Source organism: Ricinus communis, chromosome 2, assembly GCF_019578655.1.
Source record: "Ricinus communis isolate WT05 ecotype wild-type chromosome 2, ASM1957865v1, whole genome shotgun sequence".
In the NCBI taxonomy this organism is placed as follows: Eukaryota; Viridiplantae; Streptophyta; class Magnoliopsida; order Malpighiales; family Euphorbiaceae; genus Ricinus; species Ricinus communis.
Genome location: NC_063257.1, coordinates 1,746,863 through 1,766,037, shown reverse-complemented (window position 1 = coordinate 1,766,037; position 19,175 = coordinate 1,746,863). Strand labels below are relative to the sequence as shown.

Genomic DNA, 19,175 nt, shown 5'->3' with positions numbered 1-19,175 from the left:
GTTTTGAAGGTATCCTTCATTAATCGTCTTCCAGTGATTCGATCCTGAAAAATCACAGTAGATGGTGAGAAAATTACATTACAATTTAAAGTCTTGGTTATTTTACGGATGGATAGTAAGTTAGATTTAAAAGCAGGCAATAGAAGAATATTAGGTATTGTTTTATTAAACAAATTAGATGAGCCAAAACCAGAGATTTCAGCTCGATCCCCTTTAGCAACGATCACATGTTGGGAATTTGCAGGGACAAAATTGTGTAATTTGTTGGATCCTAGGTCATGTGATCAGTTGCACCAGAATCAATAATCCAAGTAGAAAATTTATTTAGAGAATCTGTGGAGTGTTGAAATACCAAACCTGACCCTCGGAAATTCTGAGACTGTAAAAAGGATTGAAGCTGAGAAATTATTTGCGAAATTTGGGAGTTGTCGGTTTGATTGATTTCGGGTCGGGTCGGGTTGGCAAGTTGGGCCGGGTCGGATCCGGGTTGGTCTATGAGCTGCTGCTGTTGGTTTGGGCCGAGTTGGTCCAAAGGCTGCTGTGACTGAATGAGGCCGGGTGAGCCCATTGACTGTTGTTGGGTTGGTCCAGGCTATTGCTTCCAGGTCGACTATTGGCAGCGGTGTCGGGTTGGGTTGAACTAAAGAAATCCGACCCACTAGCTGCATCCGACCCATTAAACATGTCGACATTTCTAGGGTTCGACATGTTCCTCCTATGCTGCCAAACCGAATCTCTCCTCTTCTCCCTTCTCTTTCACGCTTGCTTCCATTTCTCCCTCGCTCGCCTCTGTTGTGAGTCGGCCTGAGGTGAGGGTGGAGATGCCAGCAGCGTTCGTGGGTGTGACCCTGCTTTTTGCAGTGGTCACACCGCTCGACACTGGTAGGCGTCCCCCTTCCTCGAGCCGTATCGCGCGAGTGCAAAGTGAAGGCTCTCCCTTCTATTTCTTGGTTCTGTGTTATTCCCATGGTGACGCGTCTCGTCTCCTCTTGATGTATGAGGGCGATGACAACGTCGAGCCGGGGAAGGTCATTTGACAGTAAGATTTGGGACCGAAGGGCTTCGTAGGTGGAGTCGAGACCACCCAGGTATGTGTAGACTAAATCTTGCTCTGCCCTTTTCCGTGCTTCTTCTGGGTCGACTGTATGTGGGAGGTAACTCTGGAGTTCCTCCCACCGAGTCAGCACCTCGATCGCGTAGCTAGCGTTGGACCTGGTTTCTGGTTTGATGTGGGCTAATTCTTGTTTCAGATTAAAAATGTGGGCGTAATTTTGTTCTTGACCGTATAGATTTTTCATTTTTTCCCACACTACCTGTGATGATGCCAGAAGCATACACAATCTGGCAATCTGAGGCTCCATTGTGTTGGTTAGCAAGGACATGACCAAATGGCCAGTGACCTGCCATTCTTCGATGGCCTCGAGTTCTTCTTTTGTTGGTTGGTTAGGGTTCTTTAATTCTGGCCTGCTCAGGGTTCCTATTATGAACCGTAGCTTCTTTCGGCCACTGAGACCGATGTAGACGGCCCTTGACCATTCAAAGTAGTTCTGATTGGCCCTTAGCACAATGTTTGTGAGTTTAGTAAAATCACTGTGAGACATGATGAAGCAAAAAAAGTTTCTGATCTTATTGGGTAGGTGATGACAGGATTAATCCTGCTCTGATACCATGTGGAAAGATTGAGTAATCAATGATGAGTTTATAATGTATTTTGAATTCTGAGATTACAAAAGGGATAAGCATTCTGTTATATACAATTTGAGTGCAACAGTCCTATTGCTGATTTTGTTACATTCTAACGTTAAATTCTAGTTTAGGGAAAGGTAGAAGCAGCCTTTTCCCTTAGGGGAGAGGTGTTGCTCTTTTTCCTTAACTTAGGCCTGTGATGATCTGGTTATCTGAGGCCATGACCAACAGTCAAAGACTGTTGGTCCTTACTGCCAGTTTTTGCCTGTTGAACTTTGCAGTTATAATCTGGTGCTTCAACATAATCATTTATTTTTTTAATTTATATCCATCTAGTATTTAATATTTTTATTAATTTTAAAAAATTAAAAAATAATTTTACAGAAATGTTATATGTAACATTAAGTAGGGAAGAGTTGAAATAAATAAAGAGTGAATTATTCATTTTTAAAACAACAACTTTAACTTACTTTTCGATCAAAAGATTGTTAGTTTATTGGTAAAGAAGAGAGAAATTTGAGAATGATAAATGTAACTTACTTCAAAACATAATCTGAGAGCTAATTCAGCTCATATTTACTATCTCTTCTTACCGGTTCCACAACAAACCAGCGATTCAATGATGTCTTACTCTTTCTTTCTTCTTTTTTCTTTTTTCACAAAAGGATTTTTTTATCTTATTTTTTTATTTATATTATATCTTGTTAAAATCTATTTAATAATGTGTTACAAATTTAATTATGTAAAATTTTAAATTAACTTTCACTTTTTTCAAAGCACATAAATTTTAAATTTGTAAATAAATTTTATAAATTTCAACTAAATAAAATATAAAAAATTATATTTAGATTGAATATAATAAGAATCCTCTTTAATGATGACATTTATTCACCGTGTCAAACGCCACTTAGCAGTTTTACCTGACGTGTCAATCTAAACATAGAATATTTATATTAGATATAAATTTCTTAAAAGAGATTATTTAATAATTATAAATATTTATACTTAATAGAATATGTGATATTTTTTTATTAATTTTTATTTAAATACTCTTTTGATTAATATTATTATTTTTATATTATAATATAATAAAAATTGAATTTCAATGTTAGAGTTATTTTCTAAGTAAATTATTATTTAATTAACTAATAAAACACTCTTAAAGATACTTTACATTTATTTTAAAAATTATTTCATTTTATTACTTATAAAATCTAAGAAATACATAATATATCATCACTTATGAGTTCATTATAATTATTAAATTAAATAATTTTATCATTAAACTTTATATTAAATTAATATAAAATTATAAAATTTATCAATATTAATAAAAAAGATATTAAAATAAAAAAAATGAAATCACATTCTTCTAAATAGAGAAAAAAATCTACATATATCCTTAAATATAAAAGTGAGTGATAACATAGCATTATAAGTCAACTTCACGACGAAGAAGGATGAGGTTGATCAAGTTTAAATTCCACTACAACTAGAATTCTTAGAAGTAGTATCGTGATCAGGTTCTATTTAAATAGTCCGATTCAAGCTAGAACTCTTGTAGTAGCCAAAAAAAACAGTTCTATTACAATTAAGACGACCTACAATTACGACATCCTTTTCTTAATAGGACGAGGAGAACTTCGATGTTTATATAAGGAGCCATGGTACAAAAACTATAGATACAAGTTACTTTACACCCTCATTATAATTAAACCACCCTTTTATAAATTACTGACTTAATCATCAAAGCAAGTGGTTGGACAACACCTCTAACTATTTTTATAGGTATTCCAGAAATCAAGTCAGCCTTTAAAAGATCATATTGATAGCTCAATTTTTAACGGAATTATCGATAGATTTCCTAAATTTATACGCTATATCAAGTTGAACAAAATTAGTTGGTATACACTTATTTGAGAACAGACGCATATCGTTAGACTGAATATTTGGCTGCTATCAAGCATTCATCCACTAACTTGCTCAAATGTAACAAGTATCTTGTTAGAAGTGGGCATTTAAAGTTAATCAGGTTAAGGGTTGGGATTTTTATACTCCTTTTGTTTAAATCCGTACTCCATTTTTTGTTTAGAATATAAATATATATAAGTGGAGTGTAAAAATTACCACTAAATTATTCTTTTTAAAAAAAAAAAAATAGTAAAGGAAATGTGAAAGGCAATAAATTAAAATAAAAACAACAAGAGATTTCAATTTTTTTTTAAGAGTATCTTATATATAAGATATTTATATTTTTATTTAGTAACCTAGACTAATATAAAATGTGTCCGGCAAAACACTTATGAATAGTAAAATATTATTTTAAAAATTTTAATACAGCTACATATTTAGAGTTGAATTCAAAATCTTAGTTAAATCAGAAAAAGTCCTAACAATCTCAATTTCACACACTTTTAAGTATAATTCAAAATAATATTAATTGAGATTAAACAATTTAATTCAATAAATAAAGTAAAATTTTATCTCGCCGGCAGTTTGTAATTCGATCCTTAAGACATAGAATTAGGTTTCAATTATATTTTGCAATAGATATAAAATTGGTTCTACTTTTTTGTTCCTAAAAAGGAAGAAGAAAAGATAAATATGGTATGTCATGCCCAAGCGAAATAACAGTACCTTGAACAGAAAACAATATTGCACCCATTATATGGCTGAATTACCAGAATTATTGTTCGTAATTGAAGCTTACTTTGGATACCCATCTTCTAGTTTAAAGTACATCCATAGATCATACATCACAGGACAACTGAATTTATTACATGTACCAATTTTTTGAACAAGAATGGAAAAAAGAAACATCCATCTTAGGAGTATCCAAATGTCTTGGTGACGGCTATACTGCCAGCACACTGTTTCTTTCCTATTTTATTTATTTACTTCAATTGTTATGAATTATAACATTATATGTATTGATTTCATCATATATATGGTTATTGCAATGCCGAGTACATAGATTGTTCTAACTAACATTAATACCGCTGGAAAAAGATTGTGAAAAAAACGATGCTTGGATTTATTGTTCATCGGTGACATGCATATATATGTGTATATATGTATATATAGAGAGTATCTCTTGTAGAACTAAATCATCTTGTAGTACTTGCAAGGAGAAGAGCCTCTGTTTTTCTCCTTTCTTTTTTCTTCCAGAGCTTGAAACATTAATCTTTGAGTAGTCCATTTGAGAATCTATATTCAATCATCAATGGGGGTAAGCTATATATATATATATAAACACACACATACGAGTTTCGGGCTTATAATTATATTAGTTGTTTAACAATTGCATGCACATTTTGCAGGAAGAAAGATTATCAACGACATTAGTAAGCAATGGCCTTCGTGACTTTAAAGGCAGAATTGCAGACAAGGAAACTACTGGAAGATGGAAAGCTTCTCCATTTATCATTGGTTAATTCTTGATCCCAATTAGCACTTAACAAATGTGTAATTATTAAATACATCCAATGCAATGTCCTTTTTGCAGAATTGCTCGTAATTTTTTAATTCTCTTTTCGGGTGCATAATTGCAGCGAATGAGGTGGCAGAGAAATTAGCTTACATTGCAATAGTGGTGAACATGGTGCCCTACTTTGTTGGCGAAATGCAACAGCCACTGCCAACAGCTGTCATGTATGTGACTGCTTGGAATGGAGCCGGCTATGTCACTACTATTTTTGGAGCATTTCTAGCCGATGCTTATATTGGTCGATTCAGGACCATTCTTATATTTTCTTGCGTTTATGCGTTGGTAACAACAATCAATAGTTTCTTCGTTTATAGTTTATGTTTATCAATGTTAAGAGTTGATCATTAACTAGAAAATAATTTCTCCCATTTCAGGGCTTGTTGCTATTGACTCTCTCAGCCTCCGTAAACAGCCCCCGGCCACCATGCATGACAGAACCATGCCAACGGTCAACCGCTGGCCAAACTGCATTCGTATATGGTGGATTAGCCCTAATGGCTCTTGGTACCGGTGGCATGAAGCCCTGCGTCCCATCATTTGGGACAGACCAGTTCGACGAGGCAGATGGGAATGAAATGCAAGAAAAGTTTGCATTCTTTGACTGGTTATACATGTCAATTAACATAGGTGGATTTATTAGTGTAACAGTACTGGTTTATATACAATCAAAATGGGGATGGGGTTGGGGTTTTGGAGTACCTACTGCTGCCATGATTCTATCAATTGTCATGTTACTTGCTGGTTTACCCTATTATCGTTTCCAAAAGCCTATGGGAAGCCCTCTAACCAGATTTGTCCAAGTCCTTGTTGCTTGTCTAAGGAATCATTTCAATGGAGTTAAGGTTGGGGGTGAATCCCAGCTTTATGAGGTTCAAACTACTGAATCTGATATTAATGGTGCCCGCAAGCTCCCTCGTACCGACAAATACAAGTGAGCTTGACCATCTTGACAATTATTTTCTCTTGAACATTTTTCTTTTTTCAATTGGGGATTTGAACTTATAAACTCGATAAAGCTTTTAAAACAGCTCTAGTACTGCTGCACCATAGCTCATCAATCTCTTTTTCTTTGGTGCAGATTCTTGGACAAGGCAGCAGTGGTAACAGATCCAGAAGGCAATCTTAAGAATCCCTGGAGACTGTGCACAGTAACTCAAGTAGAAGAATTCAAGTCTCTTATTAGTGTTCTACCACTATGGGTAATTGCAATTGCTGTTTCCATATCTTATTCTCAATTGACCACATTTTTCGTTGGTCAAGCCAAGGTCATGGACAGAAAAATTACACCCAATATCGAAATCCCTCCAGGCGCAACTCCTGTTGTCAATGCAATTAACGCCTTCATTATTATACCAACTTATGAAAAGCTTATCGTCCCAATCCTCCGCAGTTACACTGGCCACCCCCGCGGCATCACCTTAAAGCAACGCATCGGTGTTGGCTTCTTTATTTCAATCTTGGCTTTGGGCTCTGCTGCTTTGGTCGAAAAACAAAGACGTGACAGTCCTGACCCATCAAAAGTGAGCGTACTATGGTTGTTTCCGCAGTTTTTTTTATTAGGCACATCAGAGTTCTTTGCCTTTGTTGGCCAATTGGAATTTTTCACTAATGAAGCAACTGACGGGACAAAGAGCATTAGCAGTGCTGTGTTCCTCTGTCAATTTGGGGTGGCTAATGTGCTTAGTAGTCTGCTTGTTAATTTCATCACTAATGCAAGTGGTGGAGAGAAGAAAGGATGGTTAAGGGCTGATCTTAATAGTAGCAAGCTTGATTATTTCTACTGGATATTGACCACCATCAATGCAATTAGCTTCTTGCTCTATCTGTGGGTTGCTCGGTGTTACAAGAGTAGAAATAACTCGGATGCAGGTGCCAACCGTGTGATTGAAATGGGCGACTCTCAGTCTGAGAAAAGAGAAGAAGAAAGACCTCTTCGTTTATAATCTTTTACTTGTATCATTTACTCCAAAAAATGAATATGACACTCTTTTTTAATCTTTTCCTACTTTCTACAAAAAATGCATGTTTTTCAATCATTATAGGGTCTCAAATTCAAGAATTACAAAACAATAAATTATGGAAAAAAAATTAGTATCTTTTTAATTTAATAGTATAAAGAGATTCAGAATTGGAACAGCAACTGAGACTATTCTAAAGCAGCTAACAAACAAGAAAATCGATGATGCCTATATCAAGTTTTGGACCCAAAAAGACTTCAGGCGGCAGTTTGAATGGGTCCTAAACAATGGTCTTTATCAATAGATTCTGCCAGTTTTTGCCTTAATGTACATCTTATTTGCGGCCCATGTGTGAGCATCTGCTATGCAGGAACAAATTTAACATGTTATCTCTGCGGCCGGCAACTTAATTATGCCTATAATGCGTCCAAACAGAAACCTGAAAGAAGGTCCCAAAACTAGTTTCAAACGTTATATCAAGATAATTGTTGTATCATAAGCAAGCTGACCTCTAATATTTATATGATGCACCATAGTAGCACATTCCTGATCTAAAAGAGTAGAGTACCCTTTTAGCTTTCCAGACACTAACTGCACTAGAGACTAAAATCTTGATATTATATGGATATAACTCATCAGACCTGTGGTGATCCATTAGAGAAGTCCTTTATGAAACCTTCAATGGAAAAACTCGTAGAAGATCAATACCACAAGGTAAGTAACATTGAATTCTGCACTAATTGCACATGACAGTATTGCTATAATTAGTATCTTTAATTGAAATGCTTATGATTTTGCAGGAAGAGACGGTGTCAACCACATTAGTGAGCAATGGTTGTGTTGATATTAGAGGTAGAATTGCAGACAAGAGATATACTGGAGGATGGAAGGCCTCTCCATTTATAATAGGTAAAACAAAATTTTGGTTGCAAATTCTTAGATAATCTGAATTGGGACAAACATGCATGGAGATTTAAACTAACTTGTTTTGGTTGCAGTGAATGAGGTGGCAGAGAGATTAGCATTTTTTGCAATAGCTGTGAATATGGTTGCTTATTTGGCCGGTGAAATGCGACAATCTCTTCCAAATGCTATTACTCATGTGACGGATTGGATTGGAGCTGCCTACGTCCTCACTATTCTTGGAGCATTTCTAGCTGATGCTTATCTGGGTCGATTCAAGACCATCATTCTCTTCTCTTGCGTCTATGCAGTGGTTAGAACCAGTCCTTCCTTTTTTTATTTGCTTTTTTCCTTTCAAGGGAGAGAGAGTCCTGGGCCTGCATAGGAATCAAAAAAAATATGCAGATAATAATTCATGGTTCTTAATATAGGAGAATTAGGCTCTGAGTCCAATGTTAGCCCAAAGCTTGACCGGTTCTTTAATTTTTTTTTCCCTTCTTCCATCAAAATATTCCAGGGGATGGTGTTATTGACACTCTCAGCCTCCATAGACAGTCTCCGTCCACCACCATGCAAGGCTAACGAACTATGCAAGAAAGCAACCGATGGCCAAAACGCATACCTCATCTGTGCGCTGGGCCTCATAGCCCTTGGTACAGGTGGGATCAAGCCATGCGTCTCATCATTTGGGGCAGATCAATTCGACGAGGCAGACGAGAAAGAGGTGCCCAAGAAATTTGCATTCTTTAATTGGTTCTTCTTTGCCATAAACATGGGAGCGCTATTGGGTATAACACTTATGGTTTACATAAAAGAAGAGAAGGGATGGGGCTGGGGATTTGGAGTGCCTACTGGTGCCATGATTGTTTCAATCTTTATACTGGCTGCTGGGGTACCTTATTATCGTTTCCAAAAGCCTATGGGAAGCCCTTTCACCAGGTTTCTTCAAGTCATGGTTGCTTCTTTAACAAATCATTTTAGAGGAGTTAAGGTTGGAAGTGAAGTGCAGCTCTATGAGGTTCAAAGTGAGAAATCTGATATAGAGGGAGCCCGAAAATTATGCCACACCAGACAATTTAAGTGAGTATTGCCGCGTAGGCTTGATTTAGTTTATAAATGACAATTAGTTATTTTAGCCAAAAAAGATATTTATTTTTTTCTTATATTAATTCAGTTTAATTATTTAATTTTAGTTATATTTCACTTTAGTTAAATATTTGTATATAAAAATTGACACCTTGTATAATAGTTAATAAAGAATTAATAATAATAATAAATATAAGAAATATAATGTATCGATTTTTATTGATAAAAATATTAAACTATACCTAAAATTAAAAATTTATGACCAAAGCAGAATTAAATATAAAATTCAGATTTATATTTTATATCTATTCCAAACATAGTATTTAATGAAATTAAACTTTGATTTTAATTCCAATTCCTAAATTCATATTTTTGTCTCAAAGATAAGGCGAATTTCATTCTAATATCATTAAACATGCAATTCTCTCACTGTGAATCGGTGGTAGGCTATAAGAATGGGAAAACTCTCGTCTTTTGACGCAGGTTCTTGGATAAGGCAGCGGTTGTAACAGACCCAGAAACCAACACTATGAATCGATGGAAACTCTGCACGGTAACACAAGTTGAAGAATTCAAGTGCCTAATCAGAATCCTTCCCGTTTGGGCATCAACCATTGCCCTTTCCATCTCCTTTACTCAACTGGCAACATTCTTCACCAGCCAGGCCCTCATAATGGACCGAAAATTCGGTTCTAACTTCGTTATCCCTGCAGGATCCGTCACTGTTTTCAGTGCCATTAATGCCCTAATTCTCGTACCCATTTATGAAAAATACGTAGTTCCAATCATTCGTAAATACACCAACCACCGCCGTGGCATTACATCATTGCAACGCATGGGTGTTGGCCTATTTGTTTCAATATTTGCCCTAGCATCTGCTGCTTTGGTAGAGAAAAAAAGACGCGATAGTTCTAGCCCATCAGATATGAGTGTTTTCTGGTTGTTTCCACAATATTTCTTGGTAGGAACTGCAGAAGTATTCACTTATGTAGGGCAATTAGAGTTTTTCTACGATGAAGCAACTGATGGTACGAGAAGTATTAGTAGTGCATTGTTTCTTACGGAACTTGGAATTGGAAGCTGGTTAAGTACTGCAATTGTTAAGATTATTGAAAGAACAACGGGCGGACAAGAGACAGGATGGTTAAGGGATAATCTTAACGAAAGTAGACTTGATCATTTTTACTGGATATTGACTGCCATTAATGGGTTAAATTTCCTGGTTTATTTATGGGTCGCCCGGCAATACATGGGCAGGAATGGTGCAAGTGGCAGCGTCATAGATGAGTCCACGATTGATAAGATGAGCATCCATGATGAAGAATTGAAAAGAGATGATAATAAAGGTGAGTTTCAAAGCATGGCCTTCTAGACAAAGGAAAATAATATTGTTCATTATAATTCGATAATTTGCATAATTTATTTATTTTATTTCTAAAAGGATAATGTTTATTTACTTGTTTGACAATTCAATGTTATGCAAATTTTCTAATGTGAAAGAACTTTTGTTTGTAATTCAGATTCAAAAACAATCCGAAAACAATTTTCAATACTGATGATAACTTTTAATGAAGCTTTACACGTTGGGTGAGATCCCAAACAAAGAAATTGGTGACTATGGATTACCTTTGTGATCAAGATCGTCCTTTTACCGGGAAGCCTAATTAAACACGAAAGCATTAAAAATCGATTCCATTCACATCGTTAAAAAAGTAAAAGCATTCTAAATTTAAACACAAACTGCTTTTGGAAAAGCTCTTACTATAATGATTGCGGTCCTAATTATTCATTTCATTTCATGATCCATTAATCGTACCCTAATCTTACCTACAATTTTGTCTGTTTGGTTTTGTCTTGTAGCAATAGATCACATAGAAAAGACCAGCAGCTTAACGATTAACGGATTTCAACCTAATTAAGATTTAATACTAGATTTTCTTTTTCTTTTTTACAAACTCAACAGTGAAATAAAAGCTCCTATTTCTTAAGAATATTTATTGAGATCTAAATGTTGGTACCCATCCCGAGATAGTCTTACTTTATCACTATACTAACTAAATCCATTGAATCATGTACTTTTCTTGAAAGAAATTTGGTAACTTAATACTAATTTATCATGTTGGTTCTAAAAAGCTAATCAATCACAATCATAATACCATAGCATAAATCTTTCTCTTCATTGGTTTGAAAGGTAGTATTTGTCTTAGCCAGAATTAGGTGGTACTACTTTTCTGAGTTGGCTCTCTTTGTTTATACGAATTTTTTCTAGTTTTACTAATGGCAGATTATGGCCGACCATTTCCTCAATTTGGCCTAAGTGCTAATAAACCAGCAAACACACACACACAAGATCTTCTTAACGAACCATGTACCTTGATCACAAAACTTGAATTACAGATTTAGGAGCTGTACATGAAATTAATTGAAGGACACCGAGCTTGTTATTAGCTAGCTTGCTTATTGGGTTGGATCCAAATGGGAACTCCTACAAGTTGGTGTTCTATACCAACAGACTAACTTCATAATAATACACAAGTTGAAAATAATAGAATATAATTACAACTCACAAGCAATCTTCAACACTTCAAATTCGCACTCATTGCTATTATGTCATTTCTCGTACCCCCTTATGGAGCATGATAGACCACCAGATATAATTGATCCTCATATATATATATATATAGAATATCTTTTTTAGTAATAGCGTGCTTCATATTTTACAAACATAGCAGAGTATAATTTATATGCATCATAATGATGAAATCTAATCAATTGCCAACCAAAATCATTTCAGAAGAGCAAGGTAATTATGGCATTATATGAAAATCAGCGTGATTGTCTATTTAGATATATAACTAAAAGTTGAAGTGATGATTATAAAAATTGTGGGTCCATTCACTTCAAAACCATAATGAACTTGGAGCATAGCTATCATAATGTGCACATCTTTTCTTTTGGTAAAAACAAAACATAGCTTAATTTAACATATAAAGCATAAGAAGGGGTTTCTGGCCAAAGGGCCATACCAACTGACAATAATAATCATTTTCATCCCCTCAAAATCTTCCCTTCCTCAATCTCCTACTAACCCAAAGGGGAAAAAAAACACTAACCAAACAAAAAAGAAAAGAAATAGAACTTCTTCATACACACACAAGCCTTCTTAATAAAGTAGTGCAATTTTTTGTAGTTTTTTTTTTTGTTGGCCCCTTCAAATCATCTGGCTCTCTCCAGCCAACTGTGTTGTTAAAGGGTTAGGATTCTTGGTGGTCAAACATTTTCCGTTGACGAAGGGAGGAGTGGCTGAGTAAGGGATGTCTTGATGTGAGCTTGTGATCTGATGCTTGCGTGGTCCGCACTGGACTGGATGGCTGCACTTTCCTTTGCTGCGAACTTCTTTTCTTCACTTTTGCCCCATAGAACAAGGTATAATCCAATTATGATTAATACTGCTCCAATCATCCTGTACATCCATATTCATTATAAATCAAGCACATCCCTTCAGTAAAAAATATTCAATTCAATCTTTTAGATGCTGTTTACTAATACCCCTTCAGCAGTTCTCCAATAAAATATCAAAAACTTTACCCACTGCTCTCCATACCTCGGTGCTTAGTAAGATGATTCATTACACTAAGAAATAGTAAAGAATTTTACGAGAACCGGGGGATTTTGGTAAATCTTAATTGAAGAAATTATTCTAAATTAATAATTTGATATCCCAAATTTAATCCTACCCTTGTGTATACATGTCGAGCCATCAGAAATTTGCATGATTACAAACTATGAAATAGTCCCTTAAAAAAAATACTATGAAACAGTTCATTTTGCAGTTTCACAATTGCGAGTTCTGTAATATTTTTTTCAATCTTTTTTCTTTTAAAAGATTAAAACTTTAAGCCTTGTAAAAAATGATGGATTAAAAATATAATTTATCAGTATGAAATGAATTATATTAATCGTTAAATGAATATTTATTAGACTATTATTCTCATATGAGTGATAGATTCATGAATTAGTAAGTGTTACAGGAGATTCTTATTTAGTCTTTGTGTATACCCTATAACTAATAAAAAATGATATATATATATATATATATATATTTTATATTTTACTGTTGGATGATTAATACATATTTTATTATTTAAAATTAATAAATATATTCGTGGAGACTAAAATAATTATAAGTGTCACACTTGTTAAAAGACAGGCATTCACCAAAGTAACCAATAACACATATTTAGAATAAGTTAAAAGGACCCACCCTCCAAGATAGAACTCTTCGCCTAATGCAATGGAAGCCATGATGGCGACAACAAGAGTTTGAACAGGTTGATAAACAGCGACGAAAACAGGGCCACCCCTGTCAATGCACCATATCTGTACAGCGAAGGCAATCCCTGATGCCACCACTCCCTGCAAAATTATTTCCACGAAGAAAAAGTTCAAAAAGAAGCTTCTCGCTTGTTTCGTTTTCAAAGAAACACCCACCACTCTACATTATTGCATACCCACTTTTGGATCACATTATCATTGTATACATATAACAACCAAGAACAAGCTTACAGACATGGATAAGCTAAACATTTATTTTTTTCATATATAAAAGTAATTAAAAGGTGATCTACATTAGCAAATATCAATTGAGTTTCGCACATGTTCAGTGGCTACAAAGTAACCTTTTTTTAAGAAAAAAGAAATTCCTGATGAAAGAAGACTTATCAGGCTTTTTAATAGTCTACACAGTACACGCACAGAGCTAACTCCTGGTCCTTTGACTACACATCTTTTCATCAATTTCTTTTCCTTTATAAGATAAATATCATGGCAAAACGAGGGGGTAAAATGAAGAAGAAAAAGAACAGAGAAAAGCAATTAAGGGTTTTGCTGTAATAATTTGACTAGCTTTCGGCTATAATTTTTTCTTTTCGAATAATAAAATATGAAATAGTTTGGTGTAAGTTAGTAAGTTGCATGACTTCAAGTGCAACTCCAAGCAAGTAGTTTACTGTTGGACGGCTAGCATAATAAGAAAAATTAAACATTACAAAGAGAAAAAGAAAAGTACTAACCGCATAAAGGATGGTGAAGAGTTCTCCACCAGAGTGGAACATCCAAGCCTGTGTATCCCTTTCAAAAATGGCAGCAATGATCAAGAACTGTATAAGTCCAAAAAAGCATGTATAGGAGGTGACAGATAGCCTGGCTGGGTATTTCTTTAGAACTGGTGCCTGAAGCACAAGCCAACCGGACCAAGACAAGCAATGGCCAATGAGATAGATACAGCCAAGGGTCCAGTTCTTGCCCCTTGCATCTCCAAGAGAAACAAACATTGGTGTAGGTTTGTTGAGTGGTGGAACTGGGCTGTATACGACTGGACCCTTGTATAAAGTGATAACTGAGGCCCCCGCTACACAGCAAATTGTTCCTATTACTTTTGCTATTCCATCTTTTCTGTCTAGCCTCACTTTCTCTATCCTGCAATTTCATGTGCCAACAAAACCGAAAAGGAAATGGTAAGATATTTGTTATGCGGTTACGTAAAAGTTAAAGTAAAAGTGAAAGCAGAGGGAGACTTGCCGGAGCAAGGCTGCCATGAGAAAGGTAATGGCAGGGACGGAGTTTTGTATTGCTGATGCAAAGGTGGGTGAAGTATTGTCTAAGCCCAGCAAGTAGAATCCTTGGTTTGCTGTTATTCTGTTCACGTTGGACACAAAAAAGTGCAAATTTTGTTAGTTTATTTAGTTAGCTAAGCATGTATTAATTTATGTTTTAGATACATATATTTGCTTTAATCTCTTATTTTTTCTTTTATCATACCCTATTAGCGCAAGGAGAAAGAACTGAATGATGAAGTTGAGAGTAATTGCTGGCCTCTCCTTCCTGAACAAAAAAAATGACAGGAACATGTGATCACATATTTAATACTGTTTACTATATAAATAAAGAGTAGTAAATGGGTAGGAGAGGAATGTACTTTTCAAGGAAATAGGCAAAAGGAAGTAGAAGAAGCAAAGCGATGATGTTCCTGTAAACTGGGAAAACAAGTTTGCTAATTCCCATATTAAGGGCAGCCCTAGAAACGACATGGAAACCAGCATATCCAAACTGCAAGGTCAACATGGCCATGTGCAGCTGGAGTCTTTCAGGAACTGAACACCACATTCTTCTTGAAGAGACTGAACCACCGGTATCAGCCATTGAAACACACACAAAACTAAAGATGAAAATGAAAATTAAAGACGAAAACCAAATAAAAGTAAAGAAGGAGAGGGAAGTTGTGGAGAGCAAAGGATGAGTACGTTAGGTATAAATATAGTTTGGACGGAGTGAAGAAAGAAAGGGCAAAGGCGTGTAATATGGACTGAGGAGGGTGTGGCCCCACAAATTAAAGGGACCTACCTAGTTAACTGAGGGACCCACAAAAGGACCCTTAAAAGAAGTAGTGTCAATTGTTGATAGACTTGAAAATGTTTTTGGGTTGTCTCCCACATTCTTCTATATTCAACACGATCCCCATCAGATGACAAGACAGCCCTAAATTAATAGTTGTAGCTAGCTAGCTAATAATACGTGAGGGAGTAAGTATGAACCAGGGTACTGTTTTGGCACCATGCCATTAATGATGATAAATGAGGCAAAGAAGGGATGAGCCGCCATTGATAGATAGCGCGCACGAGTGGAGGTGGTGCCCTGGTGCTGGTGGGTACCCCATGCTTTCTCAATATCTCATCCCCTATCAAACCTTTCTTTCATGCCCACACTACTGCCCTTGCGCTAGGTTTACCTTTACTATTTCTATTTTTCCTTTATATTTACTTATTCTTCTATCTACTATTATATGTTGCACTTTATGAAAGAAAACACGCATTATATAACTGTTAAACATAACAAAAATAATAAGAAAAAATACAAATATTTCGTTGGAATAATTTCAATCTGTAATCAACTTTAGTATTAGATTAAAAAAACAAATAATAATAATTCATGTTAAATAATCTACAAAGGCAATGGTCAAAACTTTTATATTCCGAGAAAAAATAACAGTATCATATACCCAATTATGGTGAAAGACATTTAACACATTTCTTGTTCAAAAGTTTGTCTGTTTGATGTCCATCACCAAATACTTGATGATTTCCGATATAATTCATGAATTGGAATATTTTTTTGAATTAATTAAGAATTTAAAATGACGACTATCTCTATAAGTTTATCTTTTGTTTTTCTGAGAAAGAAAAGATGAGAAACATTTCAGATGGATGGCTTGAGTTTATATGGAATACAAGAAGATCTCTCTCTCTATATATATATATATATATATATATATATATATATATATATATATATGTGTGTATATAAGCGATTGGATTCTGGTAGGATTTACATAATTTTTATCACATTTCTTGGCAAGGATTTCTAAAATTTGACTTAAGTAAACTTGATTGCATAAAAATTTAATACATATGTGAATTTATTAATTGTTGTCGGTTTAATAGGTTTCAATATCTATATCCTATTTATATTGCTGAAATACATAAAGCTACCTCGTATTATAGAATTCATGCATTTGCATGATATGCTGTATCATGGCTTATTTGTATTTTTTTTTTAATCTTTTTTTTTTGAAAATGATGCATACATACATAAACAAAATAATTAGCTTACCATATACTACAATAAGATGTAATAATTACTCATTTGAAGCGCATTGGCGTGTCTAAGACTATGCAAATAAAGTTCCCAAGTAATTGAAAGAAAAAATGAAAGTGTTAAGGAATTGACGTAAAATCAGATTGTAAAGAGCTTCCCTTTAGAGATTGGAGGGCTCACCACTAACACCAAAAAATAAGAAAGAGGAAAGAGAGACCCCCCATTAAATTGTCCAGGGAAGAAGCAAATCGTACATAACTTTAATAGAGGACCATACAGTATAAATTAAAAAAGAAAAGGTAGCAGACAACAGAAGGAATCCATCTTTTTTATGGTCCTTTTTTTCTGGAGCAATAGCAATATAGAAAAGAAAAGATGGAAACCCTTTAATCTAAAAGGCTTGAATATTCAGATGAATTAATAAAGAGAATTAATGGATATACTTGATGATTATTATTATTAGTGTTTATAAGAGTGTTGATCATCATCTTAAGGGACCAAATGAATCGTTTCCACTAAGGTTTTCCACTTCCAAAGTGTGCATAAATGTAAATTTTATTTTTGTTCTGAAATGGAGTGAGTAACTTTGCTTTAAGAGACATGTTGCCCCCCATCAATTGAGACCATCATCATTCTAAAATTCAAAAAAAGAGGCCCCCTGTCCAGAAAGAATTATACTTAGCCTTTTTCATCTTCAGAAAGTGTTTTCATCTGACAGCCAAATGGCTTTTACAAAAAAATCTATAATAAGTTTTTAGCAAGACTATTAACATATTAAAGCCATTATAATAATAATAATAAGGTGATTAATTTGGGTCTGACCCGGCCTGCATGAATCGGTCGGACACCACCCTGACCAGTCCAGTTGGTATCTTAATTGCATTTGCAAAGCTTCATTCTCTTTAGGGTTACATAAGTACATGCCTGACAGCTATTTTGTAGATTTTCTTTGCACGAGAGAATCTCCTTCTTTTTATTTTTGAAAGAAAAGTATATATTTTTTATGTTACAGCACGAGAGAATCTTCAAAGTCTGTGATTGGTCGAGGGTTTTTGAGTCGACTCCTTTGACTCTTAGTTTTATATTACCTTTTCTCTTTTTCTTTTTTCTTTTTTTATTTCCCCTTTTTCTTCGCCTTTAAACCTTAATTTCTTTTTCACATTTTCTTGAAAAAGTGAACCCAGACATGGAATTCTCGTTCTTGCTTTAATTATTTTGTCCTTTTATTTGATTTTTTTATTCATAGCTTTTAAGCTACCAACTTATTATTCATAATAAGTTTCCACTATCTTAATAAATTTGATGAATACATTTATTTTTAATGCATTTTCATAGTATAATATCAGTGGCTATGCTCATAAAATAATTCATAAAAGCACAAAATTAGTATGTGAGAAATATATTGCGACCCGAATTAAGCTTGAATTCATTTAACCCGAATAACATTTTTTTAAAAGAAAAAAAAAGGGTATGTCAACATATATTGGAAAATAGTAAATTAAGTATGGTGGATGTCCATTTTTTTTGTATGATTCTGGCTGTGCATATAAAAAGAGGAAAGATACCACCTTGAAATTTAGTTCACTAGAGAATATCCATCCCTTTTTATTCGGGCAAAAATGCGTATAGAAACGGAGAAAGCAATTACCCTTAGAGTTAGATCACTGTTCATAAAATTTTGGATGGGGGTATCTTGCCATTGGTGACACCAACATCACATGTGCAGAATAGACACATGGCACCTTGACAGCAAGGGGGTATGGTCCATGAATCGTACCATTGGAAGATCTCATATAATATCCCCTCCTTTGTTAACTAGGGCTCAGTATCAGCATGTGGTGTTCCTTCTTAAACTTCATTTTCTGATGGAAACTAATTGATTAATCAATTCATCAGTTCTTAACTTACCAAACTTGTAGAAAAAAGAAAAGGAAATTTATTTAGGAAAATTAGAGAAAGGGTGTTTTTAGCATAATCAAAATCTCATGCGTAACAATGCCACTTTAATTATGAATGCAGGCACGCAGGCATGCACCGAGATTCCTAATTAATGCATATTATTGCCAGTTAATTATAATGTTTTTTTCTGCTACAAATTAACTGTAACAGTATCAGTAGTTGATGTATTAAGTAAATTTAAGTTAAATCTGCTTAAGCTCTTTCACTTTCAAAATGCATTCTAAGTGCGCACGTTTATTCGAATGAAAAAGAATTCTAGAATTAACAAAATCAGATAAGCTAAGCATCCATGATTAAGACTTGAAGCTTGAAAAATTGTGAGCAGGAATCATGAGGAAGTTGAATTGATTCTGGAATGGTTAGGGTTATATATGTTGAGCACTTTGAGGACAACCTGAGGCTTTATGTTCCCATTAATTTTGCATGGACAAAGGCTGGCTCTG

The 19,175-nt window shown here is 34.6% G+C and overlaps 3 protein-coding genes and 1 long non-coding RNA gene across 4 annotated transcripts; 2 read left to right on the top strand and 2 right to left on the bottom strand.

Annotated features, from left to right (window-relative positions):
- The first annotated feature begins 4,909 nt into the window (after positions 1–4,909).
- Positions 4,910–7,116, top strand: LOC8275802 (protein NRT1/ PTR FAMILY 8.2). Its single transcript, XM_002510419.2, has 5 exons — positions 4,910–4,915; positions 5,007–5,115; positions 5,238–5,455; positions 5,548–6,104; positions 6,252–7,116. Exons 1-5 carry the CDS (start codon positions 4,910–4,912, stop codon positions 7,114–7,116), a joined length of 1,755 nt encoding a protein of 584 aa, XP_002510465.2.
- A 131-nt stretch (positions 7,117–7,247) lies between these two features.
- LOC125369133 lies at positions 7,248–8,797 on the bottom strand. The gene is made up of 2 exons (XR_007214639.1): positions 8,657–8,797; positions 7,248–8,411 (listed from the first exon to the last, which is right to left on the bottom strand). It is a non-coding gene; the product is annotated as an uncharacterized LOC125369133 (long non-coding RNA).
- On the top strand, positions 7,707–10,656 carry LOC8275803 (protein NRT1/ PTR FAMILY 8.1). The gene is made up of 5 exons (XM_025157577.2): positions 7,707–7,845; positions 7,932–8,040; positions 8,130–8,347; positions 8,552–9,114; positions 9,604–10,656. The coding sequence occupies exons 1-5, from the start codon at positions 7,753–7,755 to the stop codon at positions 10,490–10,492; spliced, it is 1,872 nt and encodes a 623-aa protein (XP_025013345.1). The 5' UTR covers positions 7,707–7,752; the 3' UTR covers positions 10,493–10,656.
- Positions 10,657–12,049: 1,393 nt separating this feature from the next.
- On the bottom strand, positions 12,050–15,415 carry LOC8275804 (protein WALLS ARE THIN 1). Its single transcript, XM_002510421.4, has 6 exons — positions 15,098–15,415; positions 14,941–15,003; positions 14,701–14,817; positions 14,193–14,598; positions 13,385–13,536; positions 12,050–12,583 (listed from the first exon to the last, which is right to left on the bottom strand). Exons 1-6 carry the CDS (start codon positions 15,319–15,321, stop codon positions 12,391–12,393), a joined length of 1,155 nt encoding a protein of 384 aa, XP_002510467.1. The 5' UTR covers positions 15,322–15,415; the 3' UTR covers positions 12,050–12,390.
- Positions 15,416–19,175: the final 3,760 nt, after the last annotated feature.

Coding starts and splice junctions, on each gene's coding strand:
- LOC8275802 (XM_002510419.2), top strand. Junction 5,456..5,547: donor TTTCTTGCGTTTATGCGTTG/GTAACAACAATC, acceptor CTCCCATTTCAG/GGCTTGTTGCTATTGACTCT. Junction 6,105..6,251: donor CCTCGTACCGACAAATACAA/GTGAGCTTGACC, acceptor TCTTTGGTGCAG/ATTCTTGGACAAGGCAGCAG.
- LOC8275803 (XM_025157577.2), top strand. CDS start 7,753: ATGGATATAACTCATCAGACCTGTGGTGATCCATTAGAGAAGTCCTTT. Junction 7,846..7,931: donor TAGAAGATCAATACCACAAG/GTAAGTAACATT, acceptor ATGATTTTGCAG/GAAGAGACGGTGTCAACCAC. Junction 8,348..8,551: donor TCTCTTGCGTCTATGCAGTG/GTTAGAACCAGT, acceptor AAAATATTCCAG/GGGATGGTGTTATTGACACT.
- LOC8275804 (XM_002510421.4), bottom strand. CDS start 15,321: ATGGCTGATACCGGTGGTTCAGTCTCTTCAAGAAGAATGTGGTGTTCA. Junction 14,599..14,700: donor CTCATGGCAGCCTTGCTCCG/GCAAGTCTCCCT, acceptor ATGAAATTGCAG/GATAGAGAAAGTGAGGCTAG. Junction 12,584..13,384: donor GAAGAGTTCTATCTTGGAGG/GTGGGTCCTTTT, acceptor ATGGATGTACAG/GATGATTGGAGCAGTATTAA.